The sequence below is a fragment of the Ranitomeya imitator genome, chromosome 8 (genome assembly GCF_032444005.1).
Source record: "Ranitomeya imitator isolate aRanImi1 chromosome 8, aRanImi1.pri, whole genome shotgun sequence".
NCBI classification, from domain to species: domain Eukaryota; kingdom Metazoa; phylum Chordata; class Amphibia; order Anura; family Dendrobatidae; genus Ranitomeya; species Ranitomeya imitator.
In genome coordinates, this window is record NC_091289.1 from 205714525 (window position 1) to 205731476 (window position 16952).

General features: G+C 45.3%; 1 protein-coding gene across 2 annotated transcripts in view; it reads right to left on the reverse strand.

The window, feature by feature from the left end:
• Positions 1 to 16952, reverse strand: part of LOC138647079 (vitamin D3 hydroxylase-associated protein-like) — a 160574-nt gene that overhangs the window by 54898 nt on the left and 88724 nt on the right. For both annotated transcript variants that reach the window (XM_069735897.1, XM_069735898.1), the window contains exon 5: positions 1190 to 1396. In XM_069735897.1, the coding sequence (XP_069591998.1) occupies positions 1190 to 1396 (207 nt within the window). The remainder of the gene's footprint in view (positions 1 to 1189; positions 1397 to 16952) is intronic.

Genomic DNA, 16952 nt, shown 5'->3' on the forward strand with positions numbered 1-16952 from the left:
ACTGAACGCGGACAAATCCTGTTGTAAATCTTTTGTGACAGGCAGAACGGAAGGTGTAATCTTCAAATTTTTATAGATAACAACTACAGGAATGCCTGTCACAAATAAGAATATGATGAAGAAGCATAATATGAAGAAGATGAAGAAGAAGAATATGAAGAAGAAGAATAGTTGAATAAAAAGAATATGAAGAATAAAAAAAAATGAATAATAGGAAGAAGGTGAAGAAGAAGATGAATAAGGTGAAGGAGAAGTTGATGAAAAAGATGCTGCTGAGGATGATGAAGAAGAAAGTGTGGGAGAAGTAAAAAAGAAGGTGAAGAGCATGGAAGTAGTGAAACATAAATATCTGACAAAATATAAAAAACCTTAACATAGTCAATATCTTTGTAACTCCGAACATCTTAAAAAAAAAATAATAATTCCTGCTATTCCATTTGATTGGGCTAAACCTCTATGCCTTTAATGTCTCCTCCACCTCCCCTGATACATCCGGCATTATTCTTAGTTGTTTTCCTTCATGTAGAATTAACCTACAAGGAAAGAAAGGGTTTATTTTAATTCCGAGTTTTTTTTCCCATTGACTTGCATTGGTATCAGGTATCGGTATCGACGATATCCGATATTTTTTGGATATCGGCCGATCCAATCCGATACCGATATTTCCGAATATCGGAAGGTATCGCTCAACACTACTGGCTCTGCTTGAATGGCCGGCCTGTGCGTGCCGCCCCTTTATGGCTGTCTGTCCTGGTGCTGTATGTCAGACAACTGGGGATATCGCAGTACTTGTGAATCCCAATGTATGTGGGGTCCAACCCATATCCAAAAGTCAAGGACAAAGGAAGGATGGAGAGGAAGGAGGAAGAGAACAACGCACATGGCCGGATCATTATAGGGACAATGAGGGAGTGGAAGAAGAGAAGAATGGAAAATAAAGAACAGGAAGAACATAAAGAGTTGTAGGAAAAGAATAATGAGGTGGGAAGAGGAGGATGAATAGAAAAGAGGAGGAGAAATGGAGGAAATGGAAAAAGAAACTGAGGAGGCAGAAGAGCGGGAAAATGCAAAGAATGAGGAATAAGTTGAATGAAAGATGGAAAAGATAAAGGAGAAAGAAAAAAGGAATTCTAATAGAATGATGATGCCTCATGAATAAGTGATGGCTTCCATTACTGCCACAACTTACCTGAGTCTGTTTCCACACGGTTTCAATCCACAGATCCCACAAAAGCTGGATGGCATCCGGATACTTCCCAACACATCTGTGGCCACGCCAAGGATAGCACCACCCCCAGCAATCAGGGCGCCCTCTCCACCACTGGAGCCCCCACAGGTCTTTTTGTGGTTGTGGGGGTTCAGTGTCTGTCCGAAGATTGAGTTACTACAGTCAAAGCTGTAAAAGGAGACATGACGCCATAGATAGTCTAATATACAGTACTGGGCAAAAGTTATAGGCAGGTGTGGAGTAAAGGCTGCAAAGTCAGAAGTTTCCAGGAATTGAAGGGTTGAATGTAAAGGGAATGAACCTAAGAGGAATGGAAATCCCATCAGTATCCGGCGATCGTCCCTCACCGCCATCGCTATCTGGTGACTGCCCGTCGCCTCCATCATCGGTATGTGGTCACTGCCAGTCACCTCCATCAATTGTCATCACTTGTACACAGGTTATGGATGATCTCAGCTATCCTGGAGACCTGGCCCCAGATCTCCTGTGTACGAGGCTTGAGCGGATCCTTCATGTGATTCCGGACAGTTGGGATGATGGGAGATCAGGGCTCTGGGGCTGGATCATAACTCCCAAGCGACATTGGCTGGATGATAGAGGTAATTGTCCGGCTGCAGAATAAATTTGCAGCTGATCAGATGGCTCCTTATCAAATCCACAACTACATCTGCTGAAATGTCATAGTCATAACAAACCCAGCATTCATCTCGGATTAACGTGGGCATTCTAATGAGATCAAATATGTCCTATCTGGGATACATATTTACAGAGAAATCCCTACTTCTTTACCAGATGGAGTTAGAAGCCCGTGTTTAGAGTGATGGGTAGATCCACCGAGGGAGATTAAGAATATATATTTTTGTGTTCTTAACGTAAACGGTTTGCGTAATATCTTACAAAAACAAAACAAAGAACTTCCATGGATTCTAGAGACTTAGAATCCAGTTCTAGCCGGTCACTTTCCACTGCAGGGATGCCGGTCGTAAATACCTTTGCTCTCCGAGCTAGAGGTAATAAACTCTTCTTCCCCCATCCCTTGGAAAGGAAAGCTCTTGGCTGAGTGCAAGGGAAGGGGGGCTTTTTAGCCCGCAGCCTGCTCACAAGAGAAACTACTTATATGATATTTCATACCATATCGTGACAACTACATACATACATACAACATACATACAACATACTACATGCATACTACATACATACATACAACATACTACATACATACAACATACTACATACATACAACATACATACATACAACATACCACATAAATACATACTACATACATACAACATACTACATGCATACTAACCAGGGATTCAAGCTTGAGGAGGCTAATTTGCATATTCCAGGTGCCTTCTGGGAAAAGCGAAGAGTCTCCCTAAGCTAGAAGATCGTTGGGTACAGCCGGGACCAGCTGCTTGGAAAGCATCACCAAACCAAAAAACGAATTTTTGCCTGTAGGACATTATTGCAAGAGAGCTTGGCTGAGTAGATTACACAAGAAGGAAAACACACAGCAAGTCAGCAGGATCTAGGAGCAACATGGCAGTTGTGACAACCTACATGGTGAGCTGCAGCATGTGCTACATGTTCACAGATCGACCAGAAGAAGAATCAAATTTCGCCTGTCAGAAGTGTAGACTAGTGGCCCTTTTAGAAGAAAAGGTGCGGGGTCTGGAAGAAAGAATAGCAACTTTGAAACTCATCAAAGAGAATGAAGACTTTCTAGACAGAACAGAAGCATCTCTACTGGTCACAGAAGGTGAAAAAAGTGTCAGAGAACCTCCAAAAGCAGATGAGTGGAAGCATGTGACCAAAAGAAGCAAGAAGACCATGGAGAAATCACCAACCACACAACTGAAGAACCGATATCAAATCTTTGTAGAGGATGAAGATGGCACACCTAAGGATGAAGCAATACCAGCAAGCAAAAAAGAAAAGGGCACACAGCAACAAGTGACAGCAAAAAGTACAGCCAAGAAGCAACGAAGAGTGGTGGTGGTGGGAGACTCACTACTGAGAGGCACAGAAGCAGCCATCTGCAGACCGGACATAACTGCAAGAGAAGTATGCTGCCTTCCAGGTGCGATGATCAAGGATGTGACCGATAGGATACCAAAGCTCTTCAGCTCCAAGGACGTCCACCCATTTCTTCTGATACATGTTGGCACCAATGACACGGCAAGGAAGGACCTACCGACAATCTGCAAGGACTTTGAAGAGTTGGGGAAGAAAGTAAAGGAACTGGATGCACAGGTAGTTTTTTCTTCTATCCTTCCAGTAGACGGGCATGGCACCAGGAGATGGAACAGGATCCTTGATGCAAACAACTGGCTAAGACGATGGTGCAGACAACAAGGATTTGGATTCCTGGACCACGGTGTGAATTACTTGTACGATGGACTCCTTGCCAGAGACGGACTACACCTCAACAAACCTGGGAAACACACATTCGCCAGAAGACTCGCTACACTCATCAGGAGGGCGTTAAACTAGAAGAAGAGGGGACGGGAAGAAAAACATTAGACTTGAACAAAGAAGACCCAGGAAAACATACTCAGAAGGGAGGTAAGAACATTTCTAAAACAATCCACAGCGAGGAGATTGGAACAAAACAAAATCCTCTAAACTGCATGCTCGCAAACGCCAGAAGCCTGACAAACAAGATGGAAGAACTAGAAGCAGAAATATCTACAGGTAACTTTGACATAGTGGGAATAACCGAGACATGGTTAGATGAAAGCTATGACTGGGCAGTTAACTTACAGGGTTACAGTCTGTTTAGAAAGGATCGTAAAAATCGGAGAGGAGGAGGGGTTTGTCTCTATGTAAAGTCTTGTCTAAAGTCCACTTTAAGGGAGGATATTAGCGAAGGAAATGAGGATGTCGAGTCCATATGGGTCGAAATTCATGGAGGGAAAAATGGTAACAAAATTCTCATTGGGGTCTGTTACAAACCCCCAAATATAACAGAAATCGTGGAAAGTCTACTTCTAAAGCAGATAGATGAAGCTGCAACCCATAATGAGGTCCTGGTTATGGGGGACTTTAACTACCCGGATATTAACTGGGAAACAGAAACCTGTGAAACCCATAAAGGCAACAGGTTTCTGCTAATAACCAAGAAAAATTATCTTTCACAATTGGTGCAGAATCCAACCAGAGGAGCAGCACTTTTAGACCTAATACTATCTAATAGACCTGACAGAATAACAAATCTGCAGGTGGTCGGGCATCTAGGAAATAGCGACCACAATATTGTACAGTTTCACCTGTCTTTCACTAGGGGGACTTGTCAGGGAGTCACAAAAACACTGAACTTTAGGAAGGCAAAGTTTGACCAGCTTAGAGATGCCCTTAATCTGGTAGACTGGGACAATATCCTCAGAAATGAGAATACAGATAATAAATGGGAAATGTTTAAGAACATCCTAAATAGGCAGTGTAAGCGGTTTACACCTTGTGGGAATAAAAGGACTAGAAATAGGAAAAACTCAATGTGGCTAAACAAAGAGGTAAGACAGGCAATTAACAGTAAAAAGAAAGCATTTGCACTACTAAAGCAGGATGGCACCATTGAAGCTCTAAAAAACTATAGGGAGAAAAATACTTTATCTAAAAAACTAATTAAAGCTGCCAAAAAGGAAACAGAGAAGCACATTGCTAAGGAGAGTAAAACTAATCCCAAACTGTTCTTCAACTATATCAATAGTAAAAGAATAAAAACTGAAAATGTAGGCCCCTTAAAAAATAGCGAGGAAAGAATGGTTGTAGATGACGAGGAAAAAGCTAACATATTAAACACCTTCTTCTCCACGGTATTCACGGTGGAAAATGAAATGCTAGGTGAAATCCCAAGAAACAATGAAAACCCTATATTAAGGGTCACCAATCTAACCCAAGAAGAGGTGCGAAACCGGCTAAATAAGATTAAAATAGATAAATCTCCGGGTCCGGATGGCATACACCCACGAGTACTAAGAGAACTAAGTAATGTAATAGATAAACCATTATTTCTTATTTTTAGGGACTCTATAGCGACGGGGTCTGTTCCGCAGGATTGGCGCATAGCAAATGTGGTGCCAATATTCAAAAAGGGCTCTAAAAGTGAACCTGGAAATTATAGGCCAGTAAGTCTAACCTCTATTGTTGGTAAAATATTTGAAGGGTTTCTGAGGGATGTTATTCTGGATTATCTCAATGAGAATAACTGTTTAACTCCATATCAGCATGGGTTTATGAGAAATCGCTCCTGTCAAACCAATCTAATCAGTTTTTATGAAGAGGTAAGCTATAGGCTGGACCACGGTGAGTCATTGGACGTGGTATATCTCGATTTTTCCAAAGCGTTTGATACCGTGCCGCACAAGAGGTTGGTACACAAAATGAGAATGCTTGGTCTGGGGGAAAATGTGTGTAAATGGGTTAGTAACTGGCTTAGTGATAGAAAGCAGAGGGTGGTTATAAATGGTATAGTCTCTAACTGGGTCGCTGTGACCAGTGGGGACCGCAGGGGTCGGTATTGGGACCTGTTCTCTTCAACATATTCATTAATGATCTGGTAGAAGGTTTACACAGTAAAATATCGATATTTGCAGATGATACAAAACTATGTAAAGCAGTTAATACAAGAGAAGATAGTATTCTGCTACAGATGGATCTGGATAAGTTGGAAACTTGGGCTGAAAGGTGGCAGATGAGGTTTAACAATGATAAATGTAAGGTTATACACATGGGAAGAAGGAATCAATATCACCATTACACACTGAATGGGAAACCACTGGGTAAATCTGACAGGGAGAAGGACTTGGGGATCCTAGTTAATGATAAACTTACCTGGAGCAGCCAGTGCCAGGCAGCAGCTGCCAAGGCAAACAGGATCATGGGGTGCATTAAAAGAGGTCTGGATACACATGATGAGAGCATTATACTGCCTCTGTACAAATCCCTAGTTAGACCGCACATGGAGTACTGTGTCCAGTTTTGGGCACCGGTGCTCATGAAGGATATAATGGAACTAGAGAGAGTACAAAGGAGGGCAACAAAATTAATAAAGGGGATGGGAGAACTACAATACCCAGATAGATTAGCGAAATTAGGATTATTTAGTCTAGAAAAAAGACGACTGAGGGGCGATCTAATAACCATGTATAAGTATATAAGGGGACAATACAAATATCTCGCTGAGGATCTGTTTATACCAAAGAAGGTGACGGGCACAAGGGGGCATTCTTTGCGTCTGGAGGAGAGAAGGTTTTTCCACCAACATAGAAGAGGATTCTTTACTGTTAGGGCAGTGAGAATCTGGAATTGCTTGCCTGAGGAGGTGGTGATGGCGAACTCAGTCGAGGGGTTCAAGAGAGGCCTGGATGTCTTCCTGGAGCAGAACAATATTGTATCATACAATTATTAGGTTCTGTAGAAGGACGTAGATCTGGGGATTTATTATGATGGAATATAGGCTGAACTGGATGGACACATGTCTTTTTTCGGCCTTACTAACTATGTTACTATACTACATACATACTACCTACATAGAACATACATACTACATACTGTATGTAGTATGTATGTAGTATGTATGTAGTATGTTTGTAGTATGTTGTATGTATGCAGTATGTATGTAGTATGTATGTATGTAGTATGTTGTATGTATGTAGTATGTTGTATGTATATAGTATGTATGTAAGTAGTATGTATGTAGTATGTATGTAGCATGTATGTAGCATGTTGTATGTATGTAGTATGCTGTATGTATGTTGTATGTATGTAGTATGCTGTATGTACGTTGTATGTATGTTGTATGTGTGTAGTATGTTGTATGTATGTAGTATGTATGTAGCATGTTGTATGTATGTTGTATATATGTTGTATGTGTGTAGTATGTTGTATGTATGTATGTTGTATGTTGTATGTGTGTAGTATGTTGTATATATGTTGTATGTGTGTAGTATGTTGTATGTGTGTATGTTGTATGTATGTAGTATGTTTGTATGTTGTATGTAATGTAGTATGTATGTAGTATGTTGTATGTATGTTGTATATATGTATGTAGTATGTTGTATGCATGTAGTATGTATGTAGTATGTTGTATGTATGTAGTATGTATGTTGAATGTAGTATGTATGTTGTATGTACAGTATGTAGTATGTATGTAGTATGTATGTAGTATATAGTATGTTGCATGTATGTATGTTGCATGTATGTATGTAGTATGTATGTTGCATGCAGTATGTATGTTGTATGTATGTATGTAGTATGTATGTAGTATGTTGTATGTATGTGTGTTGTATGTATGTAGTATGTATGTACTATGTATGTATGTAGTATGTATGTAGTATGTTGTATGCATGTATGTAGTATGTATGTAGTATGTATGTAGTATGTATGTAGTATGTATGTAGTATGTATGTAGTATGTTGTATGTATGTAGTATGTATGTAGTATATAGTATGTTGCATGTATGTAGTATGTATGTTGCATGCAGTATGTATGTTGTATGTATGTGTGTAGTATGTATGTAGTATGTTGTATGTATGCAGTATGTATGTAGTATGTATGTATGTATGTAGTATGTTACAACATACTACATGCATACAACATACTACATACATACATACTACATACATACTGCATACATACAACATACTACATACATACTACACACATACATACAACATACATACTGCATGCAACATACATACTACATACATGCAACATACTATATACTACATACATACTACATACTACATACATACTACATACATACTACATACATACTACATACATGCATACAACATACTACATACATACATAGTACATACATACTACATACATACAACACACATACATACAACATACTACATACATACTACATACATACAACATACTACATGCATACATGTATATAGTATGTATGTAGTATGTATGGAGTATGTATGTCTGTAGTATGTTGTATGTATGTAGTATGTATGTAAGTAGTATGTATGTAGTATGTATGTATCATGTATGTAGTATGTTGTATGTATGTAGTATGTATGTAGTATGTATGTAGTATGTTGTATGCATGTATGTAGTATGTATGTAGTATGTCTGTAGTATGTATGTAGTATGTTGTATGTATGTATGTATGGGGCAGCACGGTGGCTCAGTGGTTAGCACAGTAGCCTTGCAGCGCTGGAGTCCTGGGTTCAAGCCCCACTAAGGACAACATCTGCAAAGAGTTTGTATGTTCTCTCCGTGTTTGCTAGGGTTTCCTCCGGGCACTCCGGTTTCCTCCCACATTCCAAAGACATACTGATAGGGAATTTAGACTGTGAGCCCCAATGGGGACAGCGATGAAAATGTGTGCAAACTGTAAAGCGCTGCGTAATATGTTAGCGCTATATAAAAATAAAGATTATTATTATTATTATTATGTAGTATGTATGTAGTATGTATGTAGTATGTAGTATGTATGTAGCATGCAGTATGTATGTTGTATGTATGTGTGTAGTATGTATGTAGTATGTTGTATGTATGCAGTATGTATGTAGTATGTTGTATGCATGTAGTATGTTGTATGCATGTAGTATGTTGTATGTATATAGTATGTATGTAGTATGTATGGAGTATGTATGTCTGTAGTATGTATGTAGTATGTTGTATGTATGTAGTATGTATGTAAGTAGTATGTATGTAGTATGTGTGTAGCATGTATGTAGTATGTTGTATGTATGTAGTATGCTGTATGTATGTTGTATGTATGTAGTATGCTGTATGTATGTTGTATGTATGTTGTATGTGTGTAGTATGTTGTATGTATGTAGTATGTATGTAGCATGTTGTATGTATGTAGTATGTATGTTGTATGTGTGTAGTATGTTGTATATATGTTGTATGTGTGTAGTATGTTGTATGTATGTATGTTGTATGTATGTAGTATGTTTGTATGTTGTATGTAATGTAGTATGTATGTAGTATGTTGTATGTATGTTGTATATATGTATGTAGTATGTTGTATGCATGTAGTATGTATGTAGTATGTATGTTGAATGTAGTATGTATGTTGTATGTATAGTATGTAGTATGTATGTAGTATGTATGTAGTATGTATGTAGTATGTATGTTGCATGTATGTATGTATGTAGTTTGCATGCAGTATGTATGTTGTATGTATGTAGTATGTATGTAGTATGTATGTGTGGTGTATGTATGTAGTATGTTGTATGTATGTAGTATGTATGTTGCATGCAGTATGTATGTTGTATGTATGTAGTATGTATGTAGTATGTATGTGTGGTGTATGTATGTAGTATGTATGTAGTATGTATGTACTATGTATGTAGTATGTATGTAGTATGTTGTATGCATGTATGTAGTATGTATGTAGTATGTATGTAGTATGTATGTAGTATGTTGTATGTATGTAGTATGTATGTAGTATATAGTATGTTGCATGTATGTAGTATGTATGTTGCATGCAGTATGTATGTTGTATGTATGTGTGTAGTATGTATGTAGTATGTTGTATGTATGTAGTATGTATGTAGTAGTATGTATGTAGTATGTATGTACTATGTATGTATGTAGTATGTATGTAGTATGTATGTAGTATGCATGTATGTAGTATGTATGTAGTATGTATGTAGTATGTAGTATGTATGTAGTATGTATGTAGTATATAGTATGTTGCATGTATGTATGTAGTATGTATGTTGCATGTAGTATGTATGTTGCATGTATGTATGTAGTGGCAGACGCGGTACTGTATAAGGTACGCGTCTCTGACTGGGGAGCACACAGAGAGCTGCACGTAAAGGTGGTCTGTGCCAGTTCCCCCCTAGCATCACTCCCCCCCCTTTAGTGATGCACTAATTGGAAGACCCCCAGCCGGCCAGTGGGCACTAGAGGGGAGGGGTCCTACGGCCACTCCTACAGGGGTTAAATCCAGGTGTCCGGCCGAGAACTTTCTCTTTCACTCTCGGCAGGACACCTGGAAGCGTTTGTGCCTGCATCCCTGTAGTAATGTCGGACCCCCTGGTCGAGGCCCTGCGGAAAGGATTGGAACAGAGAGGTGAGCACTGGCTTCAGGCCATCCTTACCGGCCTCAGGGCTCACCTTCCTGGGCCTTCTCCTGACCCCGCTCTGTCTTTCCTCACCCCTTCGTCCCCTGGCCCCATAGGTCCGTCCTCCATTACCCCTTTGTCCCCTGGCCCCATAGGTCCGTCCTCCATTACCCCTTTGTCCCCTGGCCCCATAGGTCCGTCCTCCATTACCCCTTTGTCCCCTGGCCCCATAGGTCCGTCCTCCATTACCCCTTTGTCCCCTGGCCCCATAGGTCCGTCCTCCATTACCCCTTTGTCCCCTGGTCCCGTATGTCCGTCCTATATCACCCCATCGCCCGCTGGTCCCCTGGGTCCGTCCCCCAGTATCCCTTCTCCAGGGCTGTTCTCCCTCACCCCTCCGCCATCGGGCCCCCTCGGGCCTAGCTCACCTCCAATACCTTCGGGAGCACCAGCACCCTGCGGTCCGTCGTTTGGCCCGGCCCCGATCGGTGGACAGAGGCCCCTCTCTGCGCCGCTGTCGGTGCCGGACCCCTCGGCTATAGGGGGTCTGGGGGCCTCTCGAAGGCGTCGGGGTAGAGCCGGGCGTCGCACCCGTCGGAGGGTGGCCGGCATCTCCTCGCCGGCTCTTGTCCGGACTCCGGTGGGGGCAGATGGCAGTGATGGGCAGCCGGCTCCGTCCCGGCTGTGCGGGGCTACATCCGGCGGCGCCCGGCGGCGGACGGTGTCGCCCCCTTCCCCGGCCGCTCCGGAGAGGCCGGTGGTGGCGCCGGGTGGCAGGCGATCCGCCCGCTTACCCCGCGCCCCGGAGCGGCTCCAGGTCGGGGAGGGGAGGGCCTCGCCGCCTCGCAGCTGCAGGCGTCTTCCGGAGGCCTCGGACACCGCTCGGAGTGCTGGGGAGGCTCCGCCCAGCCACTTTCGGTCCCCGCCCACCCACTTCCGGTCGCGGCAGATCAGCGCTGAACACAGCGCTGGCCAGTCCTCGGTTGCCTTCCCTGCGGGCACATATACGCCACCCGCAGGGGGTAATCTGGGGGCTGGTGTTAACCCATCACGTTCACCACAGTGCGCTGATCGGTCGAACTCGACCGATCAGCGTGCTGATTTATCACCTGGCCTGACCACCAGCCTACCCCCGGCAGACGCAGCCCTGATGCCTGTACGGGGGTATCAGGGGTCAGGCCGGAGAGGTCACAGGGCGGCTGAAGAGCGCGTTGTTCGGTCCCATGGGACCGAGCTAGGCGCTCAACAGCCGCGCAGCGGGAATCATGGCGACACCTCAGTAAACGCACCAAGCACAAACACATCCACACCTCCCCCCACTGCCCAAAACCTAAATAAAAATTATCCGGTAACCGCTGCCCCGTCAAATCCCAGCAATGGGGATGAATATGGTTACCTCCTGACGCCCCCCCTTCCGATTAGCGTTACAGTACCATCTACGGCCAATTATCCCCCTCTGTCTACTGATAGAATCCCCCCCATTGCACCGCATAATAACGGCGGACGAAGGCGTAGGCGCCGCACGTCCTCCCAATCTTCCTCCGATAACTCCCGTCGCCGTTCCCGCTACTCCTCTAAACGCCCCTCCCGTCACCGTCGCAGACGCAGCTCTCATAGGAGCCGCCGCAGATCCCGGGCCTCAGGATGGCTTTCATCAGCAACATCCGAGGGGTCCGAGGTATCGCTAAGTCCGGATAAGAGTCATCGTGAACGTGGCAAGTCCTCTAAATCGCGGGCACCCTCTAGGGCTTTCAGCCAGGGAGAACAATCCCCCGCGGCTTCCAGCCACAACAACCATCACGCAGTCGCTGAAGACGGAGCCATCAATCCGCCACTATGTGGTAGTAATCGGGCTCCCCCCGCGGCTTCCAGCCACAACTACCACCGCGCAGTCGCTGAAGACGGAGCCATCAATCCGCCACTATGTGGTAGTAATCGGGCTCCAACGCACGATACTCAGCACATCGGCCAGTCCCTCGCTGTAGCGGGAGCCAGAGTTTCCCCGTCCTGCGACATCCCCCCGTCAACATCGGCGGGGGTTCCTCCAGGATCGGTGTCCACTCGTCCAGAGTCACACAGCGGTGAGTGTTCCAAGGGTAGCGAGGAAACGTTACGCTACGGGGTTAATGTGAAGGAAATGGAGCTAACTTCAGCGTTAAAGGAGATAATCCTGCAATTATCTCAGGCAAGGGGAAATGTGGTGAACAATTCAATACCACAGTCCGCTAATCTACACAAAGACGCCTTCTTCTGCGGGATCAGTCCGCTAGGCGCTCATATAGATCTAGACACTAGACAGAAGATATGGAGCAATGATTACATAGATATATGGTCGCTGTTATCAGCCGACCAACAAACGGTGGATAAAGCGAACGATAGGGGTTTTGATAGGGGGAGATCGAAAATTGCTCTAACCATGAATAATTGGATCCAGGCCTTCGCAGTATTGGGCTGTATTATGGGCCAGAAACATCCGGAACGCTGCTCCGAATTGTTTATATATCAGGACATGATATATAGTTCGTACAAGTCGCACGGCGGTTCAGCCTGGCGAAGGTACGACGAGGAGTTCCGCAGGCGTCTGGCCCTACAGCCCAATCTAGGCTGGGGGGTAAAAGCGACAGACGTGTGGTTGCGTATGATGTTGTCTCAAAAGCAGCCCCCCTTTTCAGCCACGACCACTAATTACTCCGGAGCCGCAGGTCAGAACTCAGTGGTCGTGCGAAAACCCGGGGCCTGCTGGCTATATAACGAGGGAAACTGCCGTTTCCACGCGCTATGCAAGTTCAGACACGAATGCTCCGCTTGCGGGGGGGGACACCAAGCATCGAGGTGCACTCGTCAGCCGCACAAAGGGCCTACAAGGCAGAACCCCAGTGAGCGTAACCGCGATGGCCCCCTGGCTAAAGCTCTACCCCAATAAGAAAGCGGCTCAGCAGCTGCAGGCGGGATTCTCCGACGGGTTCTTTATTCCCTTTAGGCTAACAAGAACGCCAACCCTATCCGATAACCTTAAATCGGCTCACGAATTCCCCAAAATTCTTAGGCAAAAAATTGGAAAGGAGGTAGAATTGGGTAGGGTAGCAGGCCCCTTTACGTCGCTCCCCTTCAAAAACATTAAAATATCACCGTTAGGCATCATACCAAAAAAGGAACCCGGTAAATACCGCCTAATCCATCATTTATCTCACCCAAAGGGCGATTCGGTTAACGACGCAATTACTCCAGAAGAAGCTTCTGCCTCATACGCGTCTTTTGATAGGGCGGTAGAATTAGTGCGGGCAGCCGGGACCGGCGCCCTGCTCGCCAAATCGGACATTGAATCGGCATTCCGTTTACTACCCGTGCACCCCGAATGTTTCCACCTTCTGGGCTGCAAAGTGGACCAACACTATTACTTCGACATGTGCCTCCCGATGGGATGTTCCATCTCATGTCACTATTTCGAGCTGTTCAGCACCTTCCTAGATTGGGTAGTTCAGTACGAAACGGGCAGTAAATCCCTAATTCACTACCTCGACGATTTTCTGTTCGTCGGCCCCAGAAATTCTAAACTCTGCTCCGATCTACTAGAAAAATTCAAATCTATCTCACTCAAATTCGGCGTGCCATTGTCACCGGAGAAAACGGAGGGTCCATGTAATGTATTGCCCTTTCTGGGCATTGAAATAGACACCAACTTGATGGTGTTCCGCTTACCAGAGGATAAAATACAAAAAACCCTGCAAATGTTGAAAGGCTTCCGCGAAGTTAAAAAGGTAACCCTACAGCAAATGCAGGCGTTATTGGGTCTACTGACGTTTGCCTGCCGCGTAATGCCGGTCGGCAGAGCATTCTCGCGCAGACTATCGCTGGCGACAAAAGGCTCTTCTCAGCCCGGCCATAGAATTAGGCTCACTCGTTCGCTAAAAGCAGATCTGCTAGTATGGCAGACGTTCCTGCAATCGTACAACGGTCACACGTGTGTCATGGCTAGAGAGATCACAAGCAAGGAATTAGGGCTGACAATAGGGTGGAACAAAAAGGAGGGTTTCGCAGCAATCTATAAAAACCAATGGTGCAAATCTGGTTGGCCAGAAAGATGGACGACAACAAAGTGGGGGCAAGACCCAGCCCTATGGGAATTGTTTGCGGTAGTAGCAGCGTTGGAGATATGGGCCGATCTGTTGAGGAACATGAACATTCGTTTCCAAACTAAAAATGTGAAAACAGCGAGGAGTCTAAATCACATGTCGTCTTCATCCCTGCCCATACTCGCTCTCTTGCGACGGCTCGCACTGATATGCCTAGAAAACAATATTTGGTGTAGAGCCACCGTGGTGGCGGAGGTTGACGAGAATATCATTAACCCATTGTTATTTTCCAATTGGCAGGATTTCAGAATCCAGCAGCCCAACGCGCAACCCCTGGGTATCCTGTGTCCACTGTCCCTGTGGGATACAGTGGCCAATCATTGATGCCCTTAATCCGGGCCTCCGTTTCGCCAGCTACCTGGCAGGTGTATGGTAAGGCTTGGGAGGAGTGGTGCTCACTAATTCGGGGTAGGCCAGTCGATAAATGCGATCAAGCACGAAGCGCGGTGACGACTGATTTTCTAATGCGGATGAGAGGAGATGGGGCGTCGGGCACCTCGGCACAACGGAAATTATCGGGGCTAGCATTTTTCTTTCAATTATTGGGATGGGTAGACGTAACTAAGTCCTTCTGCATAAGACAAGCCATAAAAGGTTGGAAAAGGCTTCAGCCAAGCCAAGAATGTCGCCGCCCCATTTCACTGAGACTATTGCAGGACCTGATTGCGTTATCCCCGTCAGTCTGCTCATCGCAATACGAGGCAGCCCTCTTATCGGCAGCTTTTGCGACCGTCTTTTTCGGAGCACTGCGTATCAGTGAATTGCTACCGCGGTCAAAAAACGCGTCGGAAGGCGGCCTAATTAATGAGGACATAGTAATATGCAGCGACGCCCTGCGCATCAGGGTTAGAAAATCCAAATGCGATCCCACCGGTAGGGGAACATGGGTCCTGGTTAACTCCACTGATGGCCCAGCTTGTCCGCTAAAAATGGTTAGAAGATACGCCGGGATAAGACACGCTGGTAGATTTTTCTTCACTCATACAGACGGGTCCCCCCTGACCAAGTACCAATTCCAGGCGATATTCAAGCTATGCTTGGAAAAAAACGGCGCAAACCCAAAGGAGTACGGAACACATTCGTTCCGCATTGGGTCAGCCACGGAAGCGGCTAGGGCAGGAGTGTCAGAGGCCGAGGTGCAGAGAAGGGGTCGTTGGAAGTCCGCATGCTTCGCCAGATACATTAGACCCGACTTGCTTAATTAACATGTGTTGTCTCTTACAGGGGTTGAAGTTTGGGTGGTAGGAGATTCCTACGTTTACTGGGCCGAAAAGAGGGCCGAACGGCGGCCAGGAGGGATAAATCTTTACCTCCCGGGCATAAAAGTTAAATGGAGGGGTGTCAGAGGCCTCCAGTGGAAACAGGTGTTCAAAGAGATGGTTGGCATAGCAAGGATGGCGGAACACCCGGTGATAATGGTGGTACACGCGTGTGGCAATGACCTGGGCAAACAAAAGGTGGCCGAATTGTACAAATGGGTGACAACTGATATGGAAAGGTTCAGCTGTCTATTCAGGAACATGATACTGGTGTGGTCGGATATAACACCACGGGCCGTCTGGCGAGGAGCAAGAGATAAAAAAGCCATAGAGCGGACAAGGGGCAAATTCAATGCTCGGATTGGAAAATATGTGAGAGGAAGAGGCGGTATCGTGATCCGTCACCACCAGCTACAAGGGGATAACACGCCACAATTAAGACCGGACGGAGTTCACCTAACCGACATTGGCCTCGATATTTTTCTGTCTGGTTTACAGGATGGGGTTGAACAGGCCTTAACATTGAGGGGTGGGGTCGGAGTCCCGCGTAGGTAGTACACGGGATCCTCCGTGGCGGAAGAAGCGGGGGAGGGCAAAGGTCGTAACCGCTCGTTGGGCCAATTCCCCTGTCGATCACTGACAGGAGCTCGGCGCGAGCCGCTCGTTACGATATGTAATTGCCCTTTCTCTGCTTATTTAATTAATAAACTGTGACCGACCTGTTCAACCCACCTAGGACTGTGTGTGTTTGATTACGGGACTGATGGGAGGGGGGAAGGCACTGGTTACGACACCCAGGTCTCCACAGTCTGGCAGACGCGGTACTGATTAAGGTGCGCGTCTCTGACTGGGGAGCACATAGAGAGCTGCACGTAAAGGTGGTCTGTGCCAGTTCCCCCCTAGCATCACTCCCCCCCCCCCCCCTTTAGTGATGCACTAATTGGAAGACCCCCAGCCGGCCAGTGGGCACTAGAGGGGAGGGGTCCTACGGCCACTCCTACAGGGGTTAAATCCAGGTGTCCGGCCGAGAACTTTCTCTTTCACTCTCGGCAGGACACCTGGAAGCTTTTGTCCCACCCACCCTCCCTTTTAAAGGCTAATTATGATACTAACCCGCAGGAGAATGTAAATGTGTAAATTATGTTGTAATATTTAAAAAAAAAAAAAAAAAAAAAGTGTTTTTTTGCATACGTATGTGATATAACTAACCCTGGTAACCTTTATTAAGTCACAGCGGAAGAAGCGGGGGAGGGCAAAGGTCGTAACCGCTCGTTGGGCCAATTC